We start from the raw sequence: 20,460 nt of genomic DNA, 5'->3' as shown, positions 1-20,460 counted from the left end.
ACCTGTTTAGATGTATTTGCTTGACTAATGCAACCATTTTGTTGCAAATGCTCTACATGTTGAAGCATAATATGTTATGGCTTGTCTTCTTAGCATTCTTAATGCCATGCGTTGGGTCCTGCTTGATTCTAGTCCTTGAATTCTCTGCTTATCACCTTCATATTTCCAATTCCATCTTTTGTTTTAGCCCTTGCTGCCCCATCATTTGTCTACCTGTACAGATTTCCATTTTCCTGCCATTTTAGTGTAATCCCTCCCTGACCACACTCTCAAATACAATCACCTACGGCATGCGTTCCAGTCCTGCCAAGGTGCAACCCATCCAGCCTGTACTGGTGCACCTCCCCCAGTCCGGTCTCAACACCCCAGGAGTCTGAAAGCCTCCCCCCACCCTATTTCTTTACCCATGTGTTCATCCAACATTTCTACTTTGCAACTGATCTTACTAGCTAGTTAATCCCAAGATCATTACCTGTTCGAGGTCCTTGTTTTTAAAAAAACTTCCTACTAAACCTCTACATGCTGCTTTTAGAATCTCCTCTATTTTCTTACCTGTGTCACTGATACTGATGTGTACCATGACCACTGGCTGTTCACCCTCCTACTTCAGAATATCCTGTTGACATTCGGAGACATCCTTGACCCTAGCACCTGAGAGGTAACATACCATCCTGGAGTCTCATTTATGGCCACCGAACCATTGCATCTGTTTCCCTTACTATTAAATCACTTATTACTACAGCATTCCTGTTGTTTTTCCTTCTGTCCCTTTCAACAGAGGCAACTGTGGTGCAACGACTTTGGTTGCTGACACTTTTTTCTCTAAAAGGCCATCCCCTCCAACAGCATCCAAAGCATTTTGGCTGCTTTCCAAAGGAATGGCCAGAGTGCGGCGTGGTCCTGCACCACTTGGCTAGTTTTTTTACTCAGCCTGGTGGTCACCCATTCCTTTGCTGCCTGTGGACCCTTAGTGTGTAGAGTGACTACAATGTGTAGGTGCTATCCATGGTACTCTCCATCTCGCAGATGCAGTGCAATGTCCCCAGCTGTTGTTCCAGCTCCGCAGCTTGGCGTTTCCAGGAGCTGCAGCTGGAGACAATTCCCGCACACATGCTGATGCCGGGCACTGAAAATGTGCCTGACTCTCCAGAGAGAGTAGGAGGAGCACACCACGGCCTTGAGTTCTCCTTCCATCTTTTATATCTGTAGCTAAATGTTCAGATTACTCTTTACTCAAATAATGTTAATCCTAGAGCACTTCTACCTTGGATCTCTGAAGGATAGTTCCTATGTACTTTTAAACAAAAGTAAAGACTTCTTAAAACCTATCACCACTGAAAACTAATGCCTTCAAGTTAACTTCAGTCTGCTTATCCTGTGACTTTTACATACCGCTGGTGCTTCACAGTCAATCCCATAATAATAATAAAAACACTTTTCTAATTAATCACTGCTATTTAACACTAGTTCCTAAGAGGTAGGGTTCCTTACCAGCAAAACAACTCACTGATTTCCTGTGACATGCCTCTGATCTATTTTTCTCTCAGTTCACCTGTAAACAGCTGAATAAGTGAAATCCAGGGCCCTGTGCTGACTACCCATGCTACCCTACCTTACCCCGCCCCCCCCCCCAACACGTACACATGCGCGCACACAGAGAGTCTGGATCCACCACCACTCATCGTTGCAGGACTGCTGTGGCATATCTCTCAGGTTCTTTGCTTGTCATGGAGCAAGAGCCAATTCCTACAGGGCAAGGTGATGGACAGGCAGTAGAAACATCATTTTCCCCACTGGTGTGACTCAGCTCTGATCCATCTCCAGAGACTTGCACTGGATGTGAAATTGCAGAGCTTCAAGTACGCACAGCTCTAAGATTCTCAACTTCTCTTGCTGCACTATTATCAGCTAGCAGTCTAAACAACTTGCAGCACAAAATTTCCCTGATAATTAATGTAAGTGCAAGGGCATAATTAAATTCTGCTCGTTGCCCTGTTGTGGCAATTTATGGTCCATTCTTCTAATTTTACTAATTTTTTTGCATTTCCTTGTCTTTTTCAGATGTTCATGCATTTAAACCCAAAAAGCTATTAAATTTGATGTTGAAAATATCCTATATATATATATATATAGGGATTTATTTCTTCTTCTTCTTCGTGTCCAGGTATGGTGATGCTGTGAATAACAATCTGGTCATTGGAACTCTGGCCTGGCCTTCTCCATGGGTTATTGTGATTGGTTCCTTTTTCTCAACATGTGGTGCAGGTTTACAGAGCCTAACCGGAGCTCCACGGTTGTTGCAAGCCATAGCTAAAGACAATATCATACCTTTCTTGAGGGTTTGTATGCTATATTTGTTTTGATTGAACCTTCTTGCTGCTAAATTTGATGTATGATATAGCTTTAGGGAGGTCTTTGTGCAACTTAATTCATCCATTGTTGTGAATTATTAAAACCAACTAAGACCAAACTTTTGGCCCATCAAGGGCAACATGTGGACATATGTCACCTGTTTAATAAATTTAAATTATTTTCTACAAGCTTTGCGGAGTTAGTTTTTTCAGTTACCCCTTCTGACAGTGTTTCAAGCTGTCACTGCAGACACTTTGGCATATTTGTACTTTGTTCCACATAGTCTCATTAATCTTAAAATTATAACTGTTATGTAACAGTTTTTGCAAAGAAAGAAATTAAACCAGATCATTATAAACCAATGACTTATTCCGAATAGAGATGTTTTGTTAAAAAGCTAGCCACTCCTATTCAGAAATCAAAAATTTTGCTGCGGAAATCAAGGACAAAGGGTCAACTGGACCTGAAACGTTAACTCCAATTTCTGTCTGCGGATGCTGCCAGACCTCCTGAGTTTTTACAGCAATTTGATTTTGTAGCCACTTATATTCCACTACCGATTTTTGGATCCTATTTATATTATTGAAAATAATATCAGAGAGTGCTCATAAGCTGCCTTCACCAGCCTTAAAAAGCACCAATGCATTTAAATACCACTATTTCAAAATGCTTCCCCTCTCCTCTGCTTTTTCTGTTAATTTGTGAATGTCAGAATTAAAACCTTGGTGTCAAACTTTAGTTTCCTTCCAGCCTTGTTGTCATTTCTAATAATTACACTTTTTTAAAAAAAAGCTACTGTCCTTATAAAACAGAACTGCGGATGCTGGAGATCTAAATTTAACAAAAAACAGAAATTACTGCAGAACCTCAGCAGATTTGACAGCAGCCCTGGACAAAATCAGAGTAAAGTTAAAGTTCGAAGTCCAGTCACCTTTTGTCTGAACTGAAAGTAGTTAGGAAATTGATGGTATTTATGCTGGTTGTGGGGAAGGAGTGAATTGGATATATGGGGACAGTGTCCAGAGAGAGAGTGAGAGAGAGATAGAGAGAAAGGTAGTAAAGCAAAGCAGACAACTGGACTGTTGATAGTAAGTGAGGGAAGAATAACAGGGACTGTGGGTAATTAAAAATGGGTTGGCTGTTTAAAGAGCAGCCCAATCAGGACAGTACCTAGGACTGTGGGGGAATGAACAGGATGAAGGTGTTCATGGTTGGCAATTATTAAACTGAATGTTGTAGAACCTGAAGGCTGTAAGCTGCCACTGTCGTTTGTTTGACTCACAGCAGTTATTTGCATAATGATAAATTTTGATTAATCATTAAATATCAAAATCTTGATGCATAACAGTCCATGTTGAGAACCTTTTTGAAGGCCCTTTTATGTTCACTCCTTTTATCATGTTATGGCCTTTGTTTTTCTTACTGTTGTTTTGGTTTCAATTTTAAATGGCAGAAATTTATAGTCTCTCATCAGAGGAATATTCAAACACAAAATGTAATGTTTTACAGGAAATTCTGCCTACACTTCAGGAAATGTATCTTAGAATTTATAGCTTCACTACAGGAAACACATATTTGAAGATGTGAAAACCACCACATAAATATCTGATTAGCCAGCAACTATTTTCATATCAAATTTCTCATGAAATGTCACCTCCCTTTTTTTCAGCTTTTTGATGTGATGAAATGAATTATTAATATAATAAAGATTTTAAATGTTAAAGTTTTATTGGTATATTTTAATATTGTAGGTATTTGGCAATGGAAAGGCTAATGGTGAGCCGACCTGGGCTCTTCTTTTGACAGCTGTTATAGCTGAACTTGGAATTCTGATAGCTTCACTTGATATGGTGGCTCCCATTCTCTCAATGTAAGTGCAACTTGTAAGACCTTTTGAATCGATAGCCATTTTAAATTGTAATCTCTCAACAGACATCAGTTTTGCTGATTTCTGCATCTCTTCCATTTTCAAAAGGATATTTTTCTTTCCCCTGCATATTTTTCTAGATTTTTTCTTAAAGAAAAGAAAAATCAGATTTAATTGACAGATATCCAAAGCCTAATATTAAACATTGGACAGAACATGTGCATCATTGGAAATAAGCAAAGGCTTCATGAATCACTTCCAGGGTGGTAATTCAACATTTGTTTGGTCACTTCTGATTTATTACCATTTATGCTGATAAATGAGTATAAACAAGAGAAATTCTTCCAGTATTCTGTGCTGTGCTTTAGATCTATAGCCTTAATGATTTAAAGTGATAATTCTTGAGATAAATGACAGGATCTAAGGTTCAAAGTTTGTTGTAATTTAATGTTATTGCTCTAACAGATCTTTCTTCAATCAATCAGCTCACCATTTTCCAACAAATTTCATCATACATTTTCCAAGCTGTTTCATCATTTCTGATTTGATTTGGGGAAAAACATGAAAATATGAGTTGCTAACCAACTCTGAATCCCTGTATTTTGCTCTTTTTTTTTTTGACAAGTTCTTCCTCAGGCATTTCTTACAGAAAGCCAGATGAGTATGATATTGAAATTAAGCTTCGAAACGTAACTCTAAAATAGAAAAAGCAAAGAAGTCCAGAAAAAAAAGTAAAGTTTTTTTTAAAAATAGGGAAAATGAACAAATGCAAACAGTGATGAAATCAAATACAAATATGGTGAAGTGAGGGAAAGGACCCCAATAACCAAAGAACTGAAATTCGAAGAAAGGAGGGAAAGTTTGTGTTGCATTACATTCATTTTTTGATTTCTCCTATAATAAGTTTGAAGTTTGGATGCTATGCTGCTGCATATGATTCTAAATAAATGGTCAGTAACTCTGACTCTTCTTGTACCTGTGCTTCACTTATGTGGCTTTTTACTGAAACCCCTTAAGTTTAATTAATGCATTATAGATTTAGCTCCAAATGGCTCTCTGTAGGAAACTGCCTTTAGAGCATCAGAGACTGAAGGGTGACTTTGTATGGAGATTTATGAAATTGTGGGGACATGATTGGGTGAATGGCCAGGGTCTTTTTCCTAAGGTGGTGGAGTCCAGGACTGAGGGGCATAGGTTTGGGGTGAGGGGAGAAAAGTTTGAAGGGGCCCTGAGGAGCAACTTTTTCACACAGAGGGTGGTACATGTATGGAGCAAGCTTCCAGAGGAGGTGGTGAAGGCGAGTACAATTACAACATGTAAAAGGCATCAGGATGGGTATATGAATAGGAAGGATTTAAAGGGATATGGGCCAAATGCTGTCAAATGGAACTAGTGTCAATTTAGGGTCTCTGGTTGGTACAGATAAGTTGGACTGAAGGGTCTGTTTCTGTGCTTTATGATTCTATAACTATTTGTCTTCATTACTTCCCTGCCACATTGCTTTTTATCTTATGCTTTTCACTTATGATTGCTTTATACCAGGTCTGTGGACTTGTTGGAGTAAAAGGATCCTTCTAATTACCTATTATGTTGTGCATGTGACTTTATCCTGAAATAGTAGCTTCAGTTCTTTTTATGTGTACTTAAATAAATTTACATGTTTTTTGACCTGATGATTTGGAAATTCTTTGGACAGTGTTATTTAAAAAAAAATCAAATCTGACTTCCTGTAACTGTCGAGCAAAGAATGTGAAGAAAGTGAAAATAGAAGACTAAGAATAAATAAAACAAATAAAAAAAAATCTAGCACTAAAGCTGGATAATTAATACATGCAAATGGCAAATAATTTTAAATTGTTTGTGAGCACAGTGTGAATTACTAAGATGGTACACAACTTAGCAGTATTATGAACTGTAGGAAAGCTTAGTGATGGACTTCAAGGCAACATTGCAAACTGTTGGAATGGGCATGTACGCAGTAGATGAACTTCAATGTCGAGAAGTATAAAGTGACATGTTTTGCTAGCAAGATTGAGAAGAGGTAATACTTTATTTTGTATGCACTTCTAAAGTAATTATAGAACCAGAGACACTGAGGGAATATGCCCACAAATTACTAACGGTGGGAGGGCAGATTGAGAGAGTGGTATAAGGCATACCCGATCCTGTGAATTGTCAGCAGAGTCTTAATGTACCAAGAAATTTATGATGGTTCTGTCTAAAACACTGGTTCAGCCTCTATTGGAAAATTGAGTGATGGTCCAGTTCAGGGTATTAAACATAAAGAAGAATGTGAAGGCATCAGAAAGGGTGCAGAAAAATTAACATAAACTATTCTAAAGATGAGGAATTTCAGTTACTTAGATTGGAGAAGCCAAGGCTGTTTTCCTTTGAGAGGAAATTTGTTAGAGGTACTTAAAATCATGACGCAGCAGGAGAGACTAGATGTTGCTAATGACAAATAGTTGAGAACCAGAGGACATTCTCTTAAGAGAGAGACCTGGGCTTTTTCTGAAGAAGGGTCTAGGCCTGAAATGTCAGCCTTCCTGATCCTCTGATGCTTCTTGGCCTGCTGTGTTCATCCAGCTCTACACCTTGTTATCTCGACATTGGCTTAAGGTCAGTTGCTAACAAACCATTCTAAGGTTCAACATTAACAGCATTCACAGATCATGTTTTTTTCTCGTTACTATTTTTAAAATTGTTCACTGCTATATGGGGGAGAAGGAACCACACAGTTGAGTACTTAAAAACAGAAATTCCATCATGTTATCCAAACTTATTCTTTACTTTATAAATATTTAAGTAAGATTCCTATTCATATTTTCCAGGTTTTTTTTAATGTGCTATCTGTTTGTAAACTTGGCCTGTGCGGTGCAAACACTTCTACGAACTCCAAACTGGCGTCCACGGTTTAAATACTACCATTGGTAAGAACAGATTTAAAGCCTTAAGGCTATCTTCTAACTCTACATGAGTTTACTTATGTTTTGTTTTATATTTTTTAAAGACTTGAGGAGCCCATGTAAACATTTCATTAGTTCCATTAGCCCTGCAGTTCACACCCTTTAACTGGAGGAAAGGAGAAGTCAAAGCTTCAGGTCTTAGCTTCCTACAGGTATTACCCATCTTCAGGACTGTCCTGAAATGTTGACTTCTCCTTTCCGCCATATGCTGCCTGACTTGCTGTGTTGTTCCAGCCTCCTGTTTGTCTACCTTGGATTCCAGAACCTGCAGTTTTTGTCTCTAACATATTTTAACTGTTAACCTCTGGCTTCACATGTCAATGACTTGTAAGATTCATGAGCAACACCATTCCGATACACAACAGTTTTTTCAGTTGGGCACAACAGAATTGGATTGAGTTTGATGTATTTTTGTCAGGCCATCTTATGAATGCTTCATAGAAGTAATTTTAAAGTACTCGTTGCACCATGAATTCTCCCATCTTATGATCAGCTGTGAAATTTGAGCCATCTAAATGCACAACTACATAAATGTAATTTTAATTTGTTTTTCTTCTGTAGGGCTTTGTCGTTTTTAGGTATGACCATGTGCATTGCACTAATGTTCATTTCTTCATGGTATTATGCTCTTGTGGCGATGTTAATTGCGGGAATGATATACAAATACATTGAATACCAAGGGTGAGTGCTTGAAAGCTGATGGTTTTTCTTATCTGCATAATGCTTGAGGGTTTTTTAAATTCATCCCTAAGTTTAATTTTTCCGGAGTTATTTTTAAAGAATGATGGAGTTATAAAGACATACGTAACTTTAAGGATAAAATCAATTAGACTCTGGAGCTTTGCTGTTAAAGAGATGGGCCAGAATTTTAACCATAATAATGTTACACCAGACAGCACTTACTTTTTATGTATCCGGGAAGTTGTGGTTTGACTGATTTTGCTGATGAGAATCATTTAAACATTACCCACAATTTTCTTGACATTTATTTTGCTGCACACTTTGCTGAAGGGTATAAAGCATTGAATTGTACTCCAACTGCAAAATTTTAAACTAAAGCTCAGTCCTCATTTGCTCAAGTTGCAGAGATCACCTCTGCTGATTAGATTGTTTCAGCTGGCGGACTGAGTGAGTGTGAATTTGAAAAGAAATGTGTTTAGATGGACAACGTTGATCCTGGGCTTTTTAATACCGTCGCACTCTAAATTCTACATTTTCTTAGTTGGTTTCATCAAAGATAGCTTATGTTGGAAGCTTAATTCAATGAAAGTAAAAATGCTAATGTTTCTCACAATACTGTCATCAAGGAAAACAGAATAATCTTTGAGCCATTGAAATTGCATCTTGCGATTTTCTGCATTGTTTCTAGCCTAACCCTCTGATATTAATAAGGCTGAAATAAAGCAGTCATTGTAAAATCCACATTTTCTGGCTGAAGTCATATGTTAGAGTGTAAGGTACCAAAAATCTGTTCTTGTTTCTCTCTCTATTCAATCACAACAAGGGGGTTGTTTGTAGTTTCAGAGATAATGGGAACTGCAGATGCTGGAGATTCCAAGATAATAAAATGTGAGGCTGGATGAACACAGCAGGCCAAGCAGCATCTCAGGAGCACAAAAGCTGACGTTTCGGGCCTAGACCCTTCATCAGAGAGGGGGATGGGGGGAGGGAACTGGAATAAATAGGGAGAGAGGGGGAGGCGGACCGAAGATGGAGAGTAAAGAAGATAGGTGGAGAGAGTGTAGGTGGGGAGGTAGGGAGGGGATAGGTCAGTCCAGGGAAGACGGACAGGTCAAGGAGGTGGGATGAGGTTAGTAGGTAGCGGGGGGTGCGGCTTGGGGTGGGAGGAAGGGATGGGTGAGAGGAAGAACCGGTTAGGGAGGCAGAGACAGGTTGGACTGGTTTTGGGATGCAGTGGGTGGGGGGGAAGAGCTGGGCTGGTTGTGTGGTGCAGTGGGGGGAGGGGATGAACTGGGCTGGTTTAGGGATGCAGTAGGGGAAGGGGAGATTTTGAAACTGGTGAAGTCCACATTGATACCATATTGTTTGTAGTTTGTTGCCTTTGAGAAGGTGGTGGTAAACCACCGACTTGAATACAACTGAGTAGTTTGCTAAGTCAGTTCAGAAGACAGTTAAGAGCCAACCTTACTGCTGTGGGTCAGGAGTCACGTATTTTCCTGAGTGAGCTAAGGCAGTAAATTTCCTTTCCGGAAGCTTGACACTATCCAGGAGAGAGCTATCTGCTTGGTTGGCATTCCTATGTACCAACTCCAAATTGACACCCTCCACCACTGATGCACAGCAGCAACTTTGTAACTGCAAGATGAGCTGCAACAGTTCAACAGTACTCGGCACCTTCCATGGCTATGACCTCTGTCAGGTAGAAGAACAAAGGCAACAGGTACATGAGCACCACCACCACCTGCAAGTTCACCTCTAAGCTACGTATCATCCTCACTTGGAACTATATCCCCTTTCCTTCATTGTCATTGTCATTGTACCAAAATCCTGGAGTTCCTTCTGTAACAGCACTCTGTGTCTCTACACCTCTTGAGCTGCAGCAATTGAAGAAGGTTAACTTACCACCTTCTCGAGGTAATTAGTTATTTGCAATAAATGCATACCTGGTCAGCAACACCCATAACCTGTCCTGTGATAGGCTGAAGAAAATCTAGATGGGATTTTAGAATTAGCTTTTATTTAGCCCAACACTATTACTGATACAAACGTAGTATTCCAGACTTGTTTAATTAGTTGTTGCATTTAAATTTTTAATCTGCTGTCATATTCAGTGGATTAATGTGACTGTTAATCCATGTTTTTGAATTACTGTTGAAAAAAGTAGCCACAATGTCACATTGTCTTTCTTGGAACATTAACTTAACGTTTTTTTTTAATATTCAGCAAATTACAAAATTTTAAAAAACTGCATACACTAGATGAAAGCTCCCATAGTAGTCAGCTATTGAAATAATTTCTTAACTATACATTAGCCATGCCATTGTAAATTCTGCATTTGATTGTTTGGTACAGTGACCAATAAAAGTCTCGTTAAAAATTCAGTTACATAAACTTAGTTGGCTAAATTGTTGGTTTGTAACGTACTGTAACGCCAACAGTGAGAGTTCAATTTTTGCATCAGCTATAGTTACCATGGGAGATTTCTCAACCTCTTGCCTCGCCTGAGACATAGCGACCCTCGGGTTAAACTGCCACTAGTTGTCTCTCTAATGAGAGAACAGCCCTATGGTCCAGTAGGACAGTGGCGACTTTATCTCATTATCTATCTTATTAGTTGGCTCTCTTGTTGAAAACTCTTACCTTTAATGCTTTTAAACATTGAAGTTCAAGGATGATATATATGTCAATTTACTATTATTTTAGGTATTTCAATGATACTGGATTGTGTGACAAACCAGGTTACTTATGTCTCTCTACAGTGCAGAGAAGGAGTGGGGTGATGGCATTCGGGGCCTGTCCTTAAGCGCAGCTCGTTATGCCTTGCTCAGGTTGGAAGAAGGTCCTCCTCACACTAAGAACTGGAGGTAAAATAATGCAGTCAATTTGGTGCTTACATTGTGCAAGCTCAAAGTTATTAATAAAACAGAATGAAGCTTGAATGTGCGACAGCAATACATAAGCATGATGAATTTATTTGAAATGTGACACAAATCTTTTATGTGTATGTAACCAGAATCTGAATTGACTGTGAATTGTAATGACTGTGTGTGCCCTTAAGGTATGGTATGTTTCATGTCATTCCCCATTTTGCAAGTATTTTACTATATCTGATGTAAGCATTTGAGGAAAAATAGTTGTAGAGTCAATGATAATTTAGAAAGACAAACTAGATTCCTCTTGCCTAATTAAAACCATACATTTAATAAGTAACCCAGTGTTTTTATGTTTTATCAGTTTCTTATTGAGGAAAAACTTAAAAATTAGAGGTAGGCCATACAAGAAGGAAATTAGGGAAGATTTTTACACTCAAATTAGTAGGAGTTTGAAACCCCCATCTACAAGTAGTATTTTATTGGTAATCAGTTCACCTTACAGTATTTCCTTTCTGTGCCTGAATAATACCTGGGGAATATCTTTAACCAGATGAAAGGTCACTGGACCCAAAATGTTAATTCTGATTACTTTTTTCTTCACAGACGCTGCCAGACCTGCTGAGCTTTCCCAGCAACTTCTGTTTTTTTTGTACTTAGCTTGCAAACCTCTAATACTAGGCGCATACAGAATCTCCAAACGACATCTTTCTGCTCCATCCACAACTGTCAGTTCTTAATGAACTTAAAATAGATTCTTAATTTTGCTAAACCTTATCATCTGGTAATTTTGTAGGACTTTAAGTCCGAGGATACATTTTTTTGTCTTGCCGTTCAGTTTTAATTTAATTGATATCATTACATTTGGAATGATTACTGACCCCCAACACATGCGTATCTGATTTTTTTATGATAATCTGAGAAACACAATGTGTTGTGTTCTGGAGTTAATAATTGACAACACAAATTAAATCTGCAGTTTTGGTATTCAGCTTGAGCGAAGCCTTTCTTGAAGATCAAAGGGCACTTTTGTCTTCCTCAGCAATCTTGCTCTGTCTCTTCATCCTGGCAACGTTCAACATTATCTTACGTTTAGTTATGTTGCAATACACCACTAAATCTTCAATGCTTTCTTTCCTAGGCCTCAGTTGTTAGTTATGCTGAAACTGGATGAAGATCTCCATGTGAAGCATCCCAGATTGCTAACATTTGCCTCTCAGTTAAAAGCTGGCAAGGGTCTTACTATTGTTGGTTCTGTTATTCAAGGAAATTTCCTGGAAAATTATGGGGAAGCGCAGGCTGCTGAACAAGTACGTCTTAATTTTTTTTTGGGTTTAAATAATTGCTTGGTAATGCAGAACTTGAGAGTTTGATTTGATTTGCCCGTTAGACCACACATTGAATGCTGTGAGCACGTCTGGGCACCGTGCTTCTGGCAAGATGCATTGGCCTTGGAGGGAGTATGACATAGGCCTACAAAAATGATATCTGAACTTTAAGGGTTAAGATATGAGGAGCAATTATACAGATTAGGCTTGCTGGATTTAGAATTTAGAAAGTTAAGGGGTGATCTGATTGACGTCACCAAGATATTGTCAGGAAAAGACAGGATAGATAAAGATAAATTATTTCCCCTGGTTGGGGATTCTAGAGCTATGGGCATAGTCTGAGAATTAGGGCCAGACTGTTCAGGAGAAATATTAAGAAGCACTTCTGCACCAAAAGAGTGTACATGTTTGGGACTGTCATCCACAAATGGCAGCGGATGCTGGATTAGTTGTTAATTTTAAACCTGATATCAATAAATTTTTAAGATGAGGGATATGGGCCAAAGGCTGGTATATGGAGTTAGATCATAGATCAACTATGATCTCCTTGAATAGTGGAACAGGTTCAAGGGGCTGAATGGCCAACTGCTGTTCCTGTGTTCATTAATAATACCATAGGAGAAGAATTCCTGGAATATGTGTGGGATGATTTTCTGGATCAGTACATTGAGGAGCCAACTAGCGAACAGGCCATCATAGATTGGATATTGTGTAATGAGAAAGGAATAATTAGCTCTGAAAAGCCCTTTGGGGAACAGCGAACATAATGTGGTGGAATGTTTCATTAAGACAGAGTTATATAGTTGTTTCTAAAACTAGGATTCTGAATCTAAATAAAGGAAGCTATGATGATAGATCCTAAGAAGGCTATGATAAATAGGGGAACATTACTTAAAGGAATAGGGTTAGGCAGTTGGTGGGTAGACAGTTACAAACATTTAAAGACCTCAAGGAGAAACTGAAACATGTTCATTCCTGTCTGGCACAAAAATAAAACCAGAACAGTGGTCCAACCATGATTAACAAGGCAAGTTAAGGAATAGTGTTAGATCTAAGGAAGGTTACATCCAAATTGGCTGATCAAACAACAAAGCTAAGGAATGAGAGTAGTGTATTTTCAGAAAAGGAGGACAAAGGGATTGAGTAAAATTTAGAAAATGGAATGCGAAAGTACTCTTGTGAGGATCAGATAGACTGATTAGTTGTAAAGTCTTCTGCATGTATGTGAGAAAAAGATTAGCTAAGACAAATGTATGGCCCTTACTCTCGTAAGCAGATGAAGTTTATAATAATAAAAGGATGATCGATCAATTAAATGCATATTTTGTTTCTGCCTTCACAAAGGAGGACTCCAATAACATTCCAGATATATAGGGTGATACTGGGTCTAGTGAAAGGCAGGAACTGTAAGGAATCAGTATTGGTAAGGAAATGGTATTGGGGAAATTGATGGGATTAAGGGTAATAAAGGCCCTGATAATCTACATCTGAGTATTTAAGGAAGTGGCTCTTGAAGTAGTCGATGCATTGATCATCCCCTTTCAAGATTCTATAAACTTTGTAATAATTTCTATGGATTAGAGAGCGGTTAATGTAATCATGCATTTTTCTTTGTGGATAGAGTGAAACAAGACGAGTTAGCCTGACATCACTGGTGAGGAAACTGTTAGCTTCAATTATAAAAGATTTAATAGCAGAGCACTTGGAAAACAGTGACAAGATTGGACAGAGTCAGTATGAATTTATAAAATGCAAATCATACTTGACAAAATTATGGAATTTTTTGAATAGATTTGGTTTGTAGACCAATAGATGTGGTTTGCTTGGACTTTCAGAAGCCTTTCAACAAGGTCCAACATAAACAATCTGCATGTAAAATGAAAACGCCTGGGATTATGTGTAGTGTACTGACATAGATGGGGAACTGGTTGACTACAGGCAATGAAGATTCCGAATAAATTAGTCTTTTTCTGACTGGAAGGCAGTAACGTGTGGAATACTGCAGAGATCAATGATTTGCCCCCAGCTATTCATTGGAGGGAGTGAAAGATACTGCCTCTAAGTTTGCGAACATCAATATTGGTTTGGAGGCTGAACTGTGAAGAGGATTCTTTGTGATTTGGGCAATTGAGTGGGTGGGAAAATGAATGGTAGTTGAAGTATAGTGTGGATAAATGTGAGCTAGTAAAAACAGACAGGCAGATTATCTAACTGGTAATAGATTGGAAATGGGAGATAGTCAATGAAACTTGGGTATCCTTTACGCCAGTCACTGAAAATCAGCATGTAAGTACAGCAGGCAGTTAAGGCAATTGGTGCATCAACCTTCATAGCAAGAGGATTCGAGTACAGGAGCAGGGATGTCTTGTTGCAATTGTTCAGAGTCTTAGTGAGACCACACTCGGAATATTGCATGCAAAAGGTCTCTCTATCTGGCTATTAAGGGACTCCAATTAAGATTCAATGCCTGGGATGGTAAGACTGATGTATGAAGAGATACTAGATTGTTGTATTCACTAGCATTTAGAATAGTGTGCAATCTCGTAGAACCTATAAAATTCTGACAGAATGAGACCGGGTAAACGCGAGAAGGATGTTTCCGATGACCGAGGAGTCCAGAACTAAGGATCACTGTCTAAGAGTATAGGACAGGCCATTTAGGACTGAGATGAGGAGAAGATTCTTCATCCAAAGACTAGTGAGCCTGTGGAATTCTCTGCCACAGAAAGCAGTTGAAGCCAAAACATTATGTTTTTGAGAAGATGATAGATATAGTTACTAAGTCTAAAGGGATTAGTAGGGTTTGGGGAGGAGGGAGGAAGCAGGTACAGGGTACTGAGTTGGCTGATTTAGTCACGATTATATTGAATGGTGAAACAGATTCAAAGGTGCCAAATGGCCCACACCTGCTCTTATTTTCTAAATTTCTATGAAATTTACACTTTGATGAAGGAGGCAAGACGTTGAAACTTTTTCTCTTGCACTTATAAGAACTATGACATGAGAAACAATGTTGAATAAGAAGACGCCTTTTGATAGACCCAGAGAAGAGGATGCTGATTTGGTTCAGCCATACATCCAATCAACTGGTGGACTGTATCAAAAAATTTAGTTGACCATTCTGGCAACATTGGCAATCATGCTCAACCAGCCCTTGTTTGCAAGCCTCAGAAACATATATTCATAATTAGATGTGAATCGGCTGGTGGAACACATTTATTAAATAATCCAAACTATACTAAGAGTTAAACCAGATATAAATTTAAGATCATCCATTGGGCTTTTTAAGTGCATATGTGTGTTGGAATCTAAATACATAAGACCCTGTTTCTAGAGGCAAAAGGAATATTTTAACACATTTCACCTTTTTAGAAGAAAAGGTCATGGCAACAGCCAATCCCTGCTGCTTCCTCATGACAACAGTCTGAATAAGCAGAATCTACTCGCCTCGTCTGAGCATCAGGACTGACTGGCAATTAATTGTTCTTGCTGTATCTCCATACCAGTGTTTGGCCCAACCAGTCAACATCCGCTTCTTACACTGTACAAAATTTGATTTGGTTTGGTTTGATTTACTTATTATCACAGTGTCTCTTTCATTCAGCTTGTTTCTTGTGTGCCCTGGTTTTGAGTGCATGATGAAAAGCTTCAATGACTTGTCTCCTTTTTAGTAATTTTTTGAGTGTTCTTGCATTAGTTACTGTGTTTATCAAAATGAAAATTGAACCCCTCATTGTTGATAATAAGTGTAAACAACAGTTTTTATTTTGAAATCTAGTGTCAAGAAAGATAAATAGTATCCCATTGTTTTACTAAACTATGAAGGCCATGACTTGGCTCTTCCAGTATAGTTCAGGATCTTCCACTAAATGGGAGAATTAGGATATTATTTTTACAGCATCAGCTGAAGTTGGCAAACATAATGTTCGCCAATGTGGTGAAACCTCATTCAACTAAAGGAAATAAATTTAGTGCTGTCATATTCCAGACTCCACAACTTTGTCTAATTGCTTGTCCTCACATAGTTTGTAGGCACATTTATTGTCCTGTGAATATTCAAATATTTTGTTACGTTACTAATTCACTCATGGGATGTGGCCATTTTTGAAAAAGCTAGCGTAAATTGTCCTTTTCCTGACAGTCCTTTAACGTTGTGGTGAGCTGTCTTCTTGAATTTCCGGTCAGTGGTAACCCCCAGGATGATGATGTAGGATTTAGCAAGAGTAATGGCATAAAGTGCCAAGGGGCAGTGATTAGATTTTCTTGTTGGAGATGACCTGGCACTTGTGTGGCATGAATGTTCCTTGCCATGTACTGTTCAGTTCACTCTGCAGGGAGCTGGTGAATTTCAAGTTAAGCTGAACACTCGCATCACCCGCAAATATTCCTACTTTTCACTTAATAATGGAGAAAAGCTCGTTGAGAAAGTAGCTGAAGATGATTGGTTCTGGGACACTACAATGAGGAATTCCTGCAGCAATTATTGAGGTTACTGGTCATCAATGACCACAAATATTTTCCTCTGCTGTGTGTAACGTCAAGAAGTGAAGAATTTTTTTCATGATTGCCACCACCAACCCCCCCCCCCCCCCACTCCCCCCCCCCCCCCCCCCCCCCCCGCCACACACACACAGAACAATTTTGGAATTCAGAGACTGGATTCAATGTTTTTGAGCTGTTTTATTTCTATGGACTTTTGTAGCACATGTCACATCATGACTCTCAGCAACCTTTGTGATGCAACCTTCTGTTCCCCATCTCATTAATTATGCAGCCAGTTTCTTCTGTATCATTCAGAGATAGTAGGAACTGTCGATGCTGGAGAATTTTGAGATAAAAAGGTGTAGAACTAGAGGAACACAGCAGGCAAAATAGCATCAGAGGAGCAAGAAAGCTGACGTTTTGGGTCTGGACCCTTATTCAGAAATGGGAGGGCCCAGACCCGAAATATCAGCTTTCCTGCTCCTCTGATGCTGCCTGGCCTGTTGTGTTCATCCAGCTCTGCATCTTGTTATCGTTGGTATCATTCTTGTGCGATTAGGAGGCAGGAAAGGTGATATTCCTGCAGCTACCAGGACCTTTAGGCATATAAGCCCTAAAATCCAGCTTCACACCAGTAATTAAGGATTCAATTTGTCTTTGCAGCAGTATACCAAGCCTTTTTCGTTTGGAGGTGTAGTAAAAGGGTGTATTAGATCAATCTTCAAATGAAAGCATTTTGGAAACATGTATTTTTCCACCTTGCATGCAGGTGCACGTGGCTGAAAATGCAGTCTAAGAAGATCCAAAGAGTCTGGTTTTCAAATACACAGAATAAATAGCAATTTTTCCTATCACGTCCTAGATTTTTTTGAAATCTGTAATGTGTATATATTTCATAATCGCTTGCGTAGAACTTTTCAAAACTGCTCTCGGAATGACTGCAATTATCTTGGTTAAATTCTCATTTGTAGATATGTATGGCTAAGTACATAAAATGTAGAAAACTCCTCCAGAGTATATCTAATCTGGTTCATTGAAAGGTTTTATTTGGAAATCACCGTGGTGGAAACCAAATAGGATATCTGAGCAGCAATTTACATTTGTAGCAAATGGTATAGGCATGCTTTATATAAATTTAACTGTTGAAATCCATTTGTTGGCTCAGTTATCATTTGCTTCTCAATCTAGACAATCAAAAACATGATGGCAATTGAAAAGGTCAAAGGATTTTGCCAAATAGTAGTTTCTTCAAAGGTGCGAGAGGGTATTGCACATTTAATTCAATCGTGTGGTCTTGGTGGAATGAAGCATAATTCAGTTGTTATGGGGTGGCCATATGGTTGGAGACAGAGTGAAGATCCCAGGGCTTGGAAAACTTTCATAGGTAAGATTTATTAATACCATTTTTTTAGTACAATATATTTCAACATCATCCAAAAGCATAGATTACCACAGATTGCAAAGTAAATTCTATCATCAGTTTGAAAATACTACATCCTGTGACACATTATGGTAATGTTTCCACTTCACTCAAATCTTAGCGAAATTTAAATCACAAGATATGTATGGTTCAAATTACATTTCCTCATCTTTTGCGCCATGAAACACATTTTGAGGGGAATTTGGCAATGCCCAATGGCAATACTCCCAGATCAAGTCAGTCGCCAGGCTGCACTTAAGACCATGAGATATACTAGTAGAAATAGGCCATTCAGTCCATCGCATCTACTCTGCAATTCATGAGATCATGGCTGATCTGATATTGTTCAATTTCCCCTTCCTGCTTTTTCCCCATAATCCACAATTCCTCTCCTGATAGAATATTCTTTACAAGACAGCCTCCACAGCTGACCACAATGAAAAATTTCACAGATCCACTACTCTTGAGAGAAGAAATTTCTCCTTAGTTATGCCTTAAACCATGACTGAGATTTTACCTCTGGTAATAGACTCTCCCACAAGCAATGAGGCTGCCTTTCATTCTTCTTAATTCCATCAAGCGAGTATAGTCCCAACCTATTTAACCTGTCCTTTGTAAGACAGTCCGTCCATACCTGGGATCAACCAGTGAACCATCTCTGGACTGCCTCCAATGCGGATATATTTTTCCTTAGATAAGCCATCCAAAACTGATCTCAGTATTCCGGCGAGGGCCTGATTAGTGCTGCCTTTATTTTTAACAAGACCTCCCTATTTTTATACTCCGTTCTCTTTGAAATAACAGCAACTATTCCTTTCTCCATCCCTATTATGTGTATGCTAGCTTTTTGTGATTCATGTTCTGAAGGACATAGCTGAGGACATTGTGGGAGTTTTGGTGTCATCTTCCTGGAATCACTGGAAAATGGTGAATGTAACACCCTTGCCTAAGAAGGGAGGTAGGTAGAAGACAGAAATTTATAGTCTGGTTAGCCTGACCTGAGAAATTAGTGAGACTTTAGAATGCATTATTAAGAATGAGATTGTGGAGTACCTAGAGTGCATGGTAAAATAGAGTTGAGTCAGCACAGCTTTATCAAGGGATGTCAAACCTGGCGAATCTGTTAGAATGGTTTGAGGAGATAACAAGTAAGTTACATAAGAGAGAGTGGACGTGATCTGTTTGTATTTTGAGAAGGCCTTTGACAAGGTGCTGCCAAGAAGGCTACTAAAAAACCAGCAGCCACACTAACTAAGACAGCAACTGACCAGAGTTAAAGACCCAATAGCTACCATGGACAGAATGAATGTGGTCTACAAGATACCATGCAGAGACTGCACAAAACACTACATGGGACAAACATGCAGAAAACTAGCAATTCACATCCATAACCACCAGCGAGCAACTAAATGACATGACCAGATGTCCTTCGTTTCAATACACACCAACAAGAAAAATCATACTTTCAACTGGGACAGCAGTACTATCATAGGACAAACCAAACAGAGGGCAGCCAGGGAATTTTTGGAGGCTTGGCATTCATCTGCGAACTCCATCAACAAATATTGAATTAGACCTAATATTCTGACCACTATAACGCACAACCAGAACTGGCACCTTCCAGAAGCAGTGGAAACCAGACCGTATAAATTCAAGCCGGCACAAGATCATAGCGCTTCACCAGAGGCTCCACAGCTCTGAGGACGTCACATAGTACGGGGACAAAATGTCTACTATCAAACCTCCCAGCTCAGCGAACAGCCAACATCTACAACCTGCAGCCTAGCTACAAATCTTCATTCAAATATTGAAACATCAGGGAGAATGCAGGAGGATTTTCTCAGGCAGGGAAAGTGGGTAAAGAAGTGGCAAGTGGAATACAAATGTGGGGAAAGTATGAGGCTATCTGCTTTTTGCTGGGTAGAATAAAGGTGTAGAGTATTTACTAAATGCGGAAAAACTTCAGAAATCTGAAGTGCAAAAGGATTTTTCAGTCCTGGTTCAGGATGCCCTTAAGGTTAACATATTGGCAGTTAAGAAGGCAAACACAATGTTAGCATTCATTTCAAGAGGGCAAGAATACAGAAGCAAAGACTGAGACTGTACACGACAGCATTTGGAATATTGTGAACAGTTTTTGGTCCCTGTACCTAAGGAATGATGTGTTTGTGTTGGAGGGGGTCCAAAGAAGGTTTACAAGAATGATCTCATGAAGGGCTCATATGAGGAGCAGTCAAGGACTCTGGATCTGTATTTGATAGTCCTTAAAGGATAAGGGGGGGATCTGAATGAAACTTCCAGATTACTGAGAGGCCTGGATACAGTAAATGTGGAGAAGATATTTCTACTAGCAGGAGAGACTAGGACCTGAGGGCACAGTCTCAGTGAAGGGGTGACCCTTTAGAACTGAGATGAGGAGGAACTTCTTCAGCCAGGGAGTGGTGAATCTGTGGAACTCATTGCTCTAGAAAGCTGCGGGGGCCTTTAGTGTCAT

At 39.1% G+C, this 20,460-nt stretch overlaps 1 protein-coding gene across 1 annotated transcript in view; it reads left to right on the top strand.

Moving 5' to 3' along the window:
* slc12a4 (solute carrier family 12 member 4) overlaps positions 1-20,460 on the top strand; it is a 113,961-nt gene that overhangs the window by 75,323 nt on the left and 18,178 nt on the right. The window contains exons 12-18 of the mRNA XM_048546568.1: positions 2,165-2,339; positions 4,104-4,222; positions 7,051-7,149; positions 7,747-7,866; positions 10,626-10,730; positions 11,878-12,046; positions 17,735-17,930. Coding sequence (XP_048402525.1) covers positions 2,165-2,339; positions 4,104-4,222; positions 7,051-7,149; positions 7,747-7,866; positions 10,626-10,730; positions 11,878-12,046; positions 17,735-17,930 — 983 coding nt within the window. The remainder of the gene's footprint in view (positions 1-2,164; positions 2,340-4,103; positions 4,223-7,050; positions 7,150-7,746; positions 7,867-10,625; positions 10,731-11,877; positions 12,047-17,734; positions 17,931-20,460) is intronic.

The sequence above is a fragment of the Stegostoma tigrinum genome, chromosome 16, assembly GCF_030684315.1.
Source record: "Stegostoma tigrinum isolate sSteTig4 chromosome 16, sSteTig4.hap1, whole genome shotgun sequence".
NCBI classification, from domain to species: domain Eukaryota; kingdom Metazoa; phylum Chordata; class Chondrichthyes; order Orectolobiformes; family Stegostomatidae; genus Stegostoma; species Stegostoma tigrinum.
The sequence above is the reverse complement of the archived record's forward strand: the minus strand, read 5'-3'. Positions and strand labels throughout refer to the sequence as shown.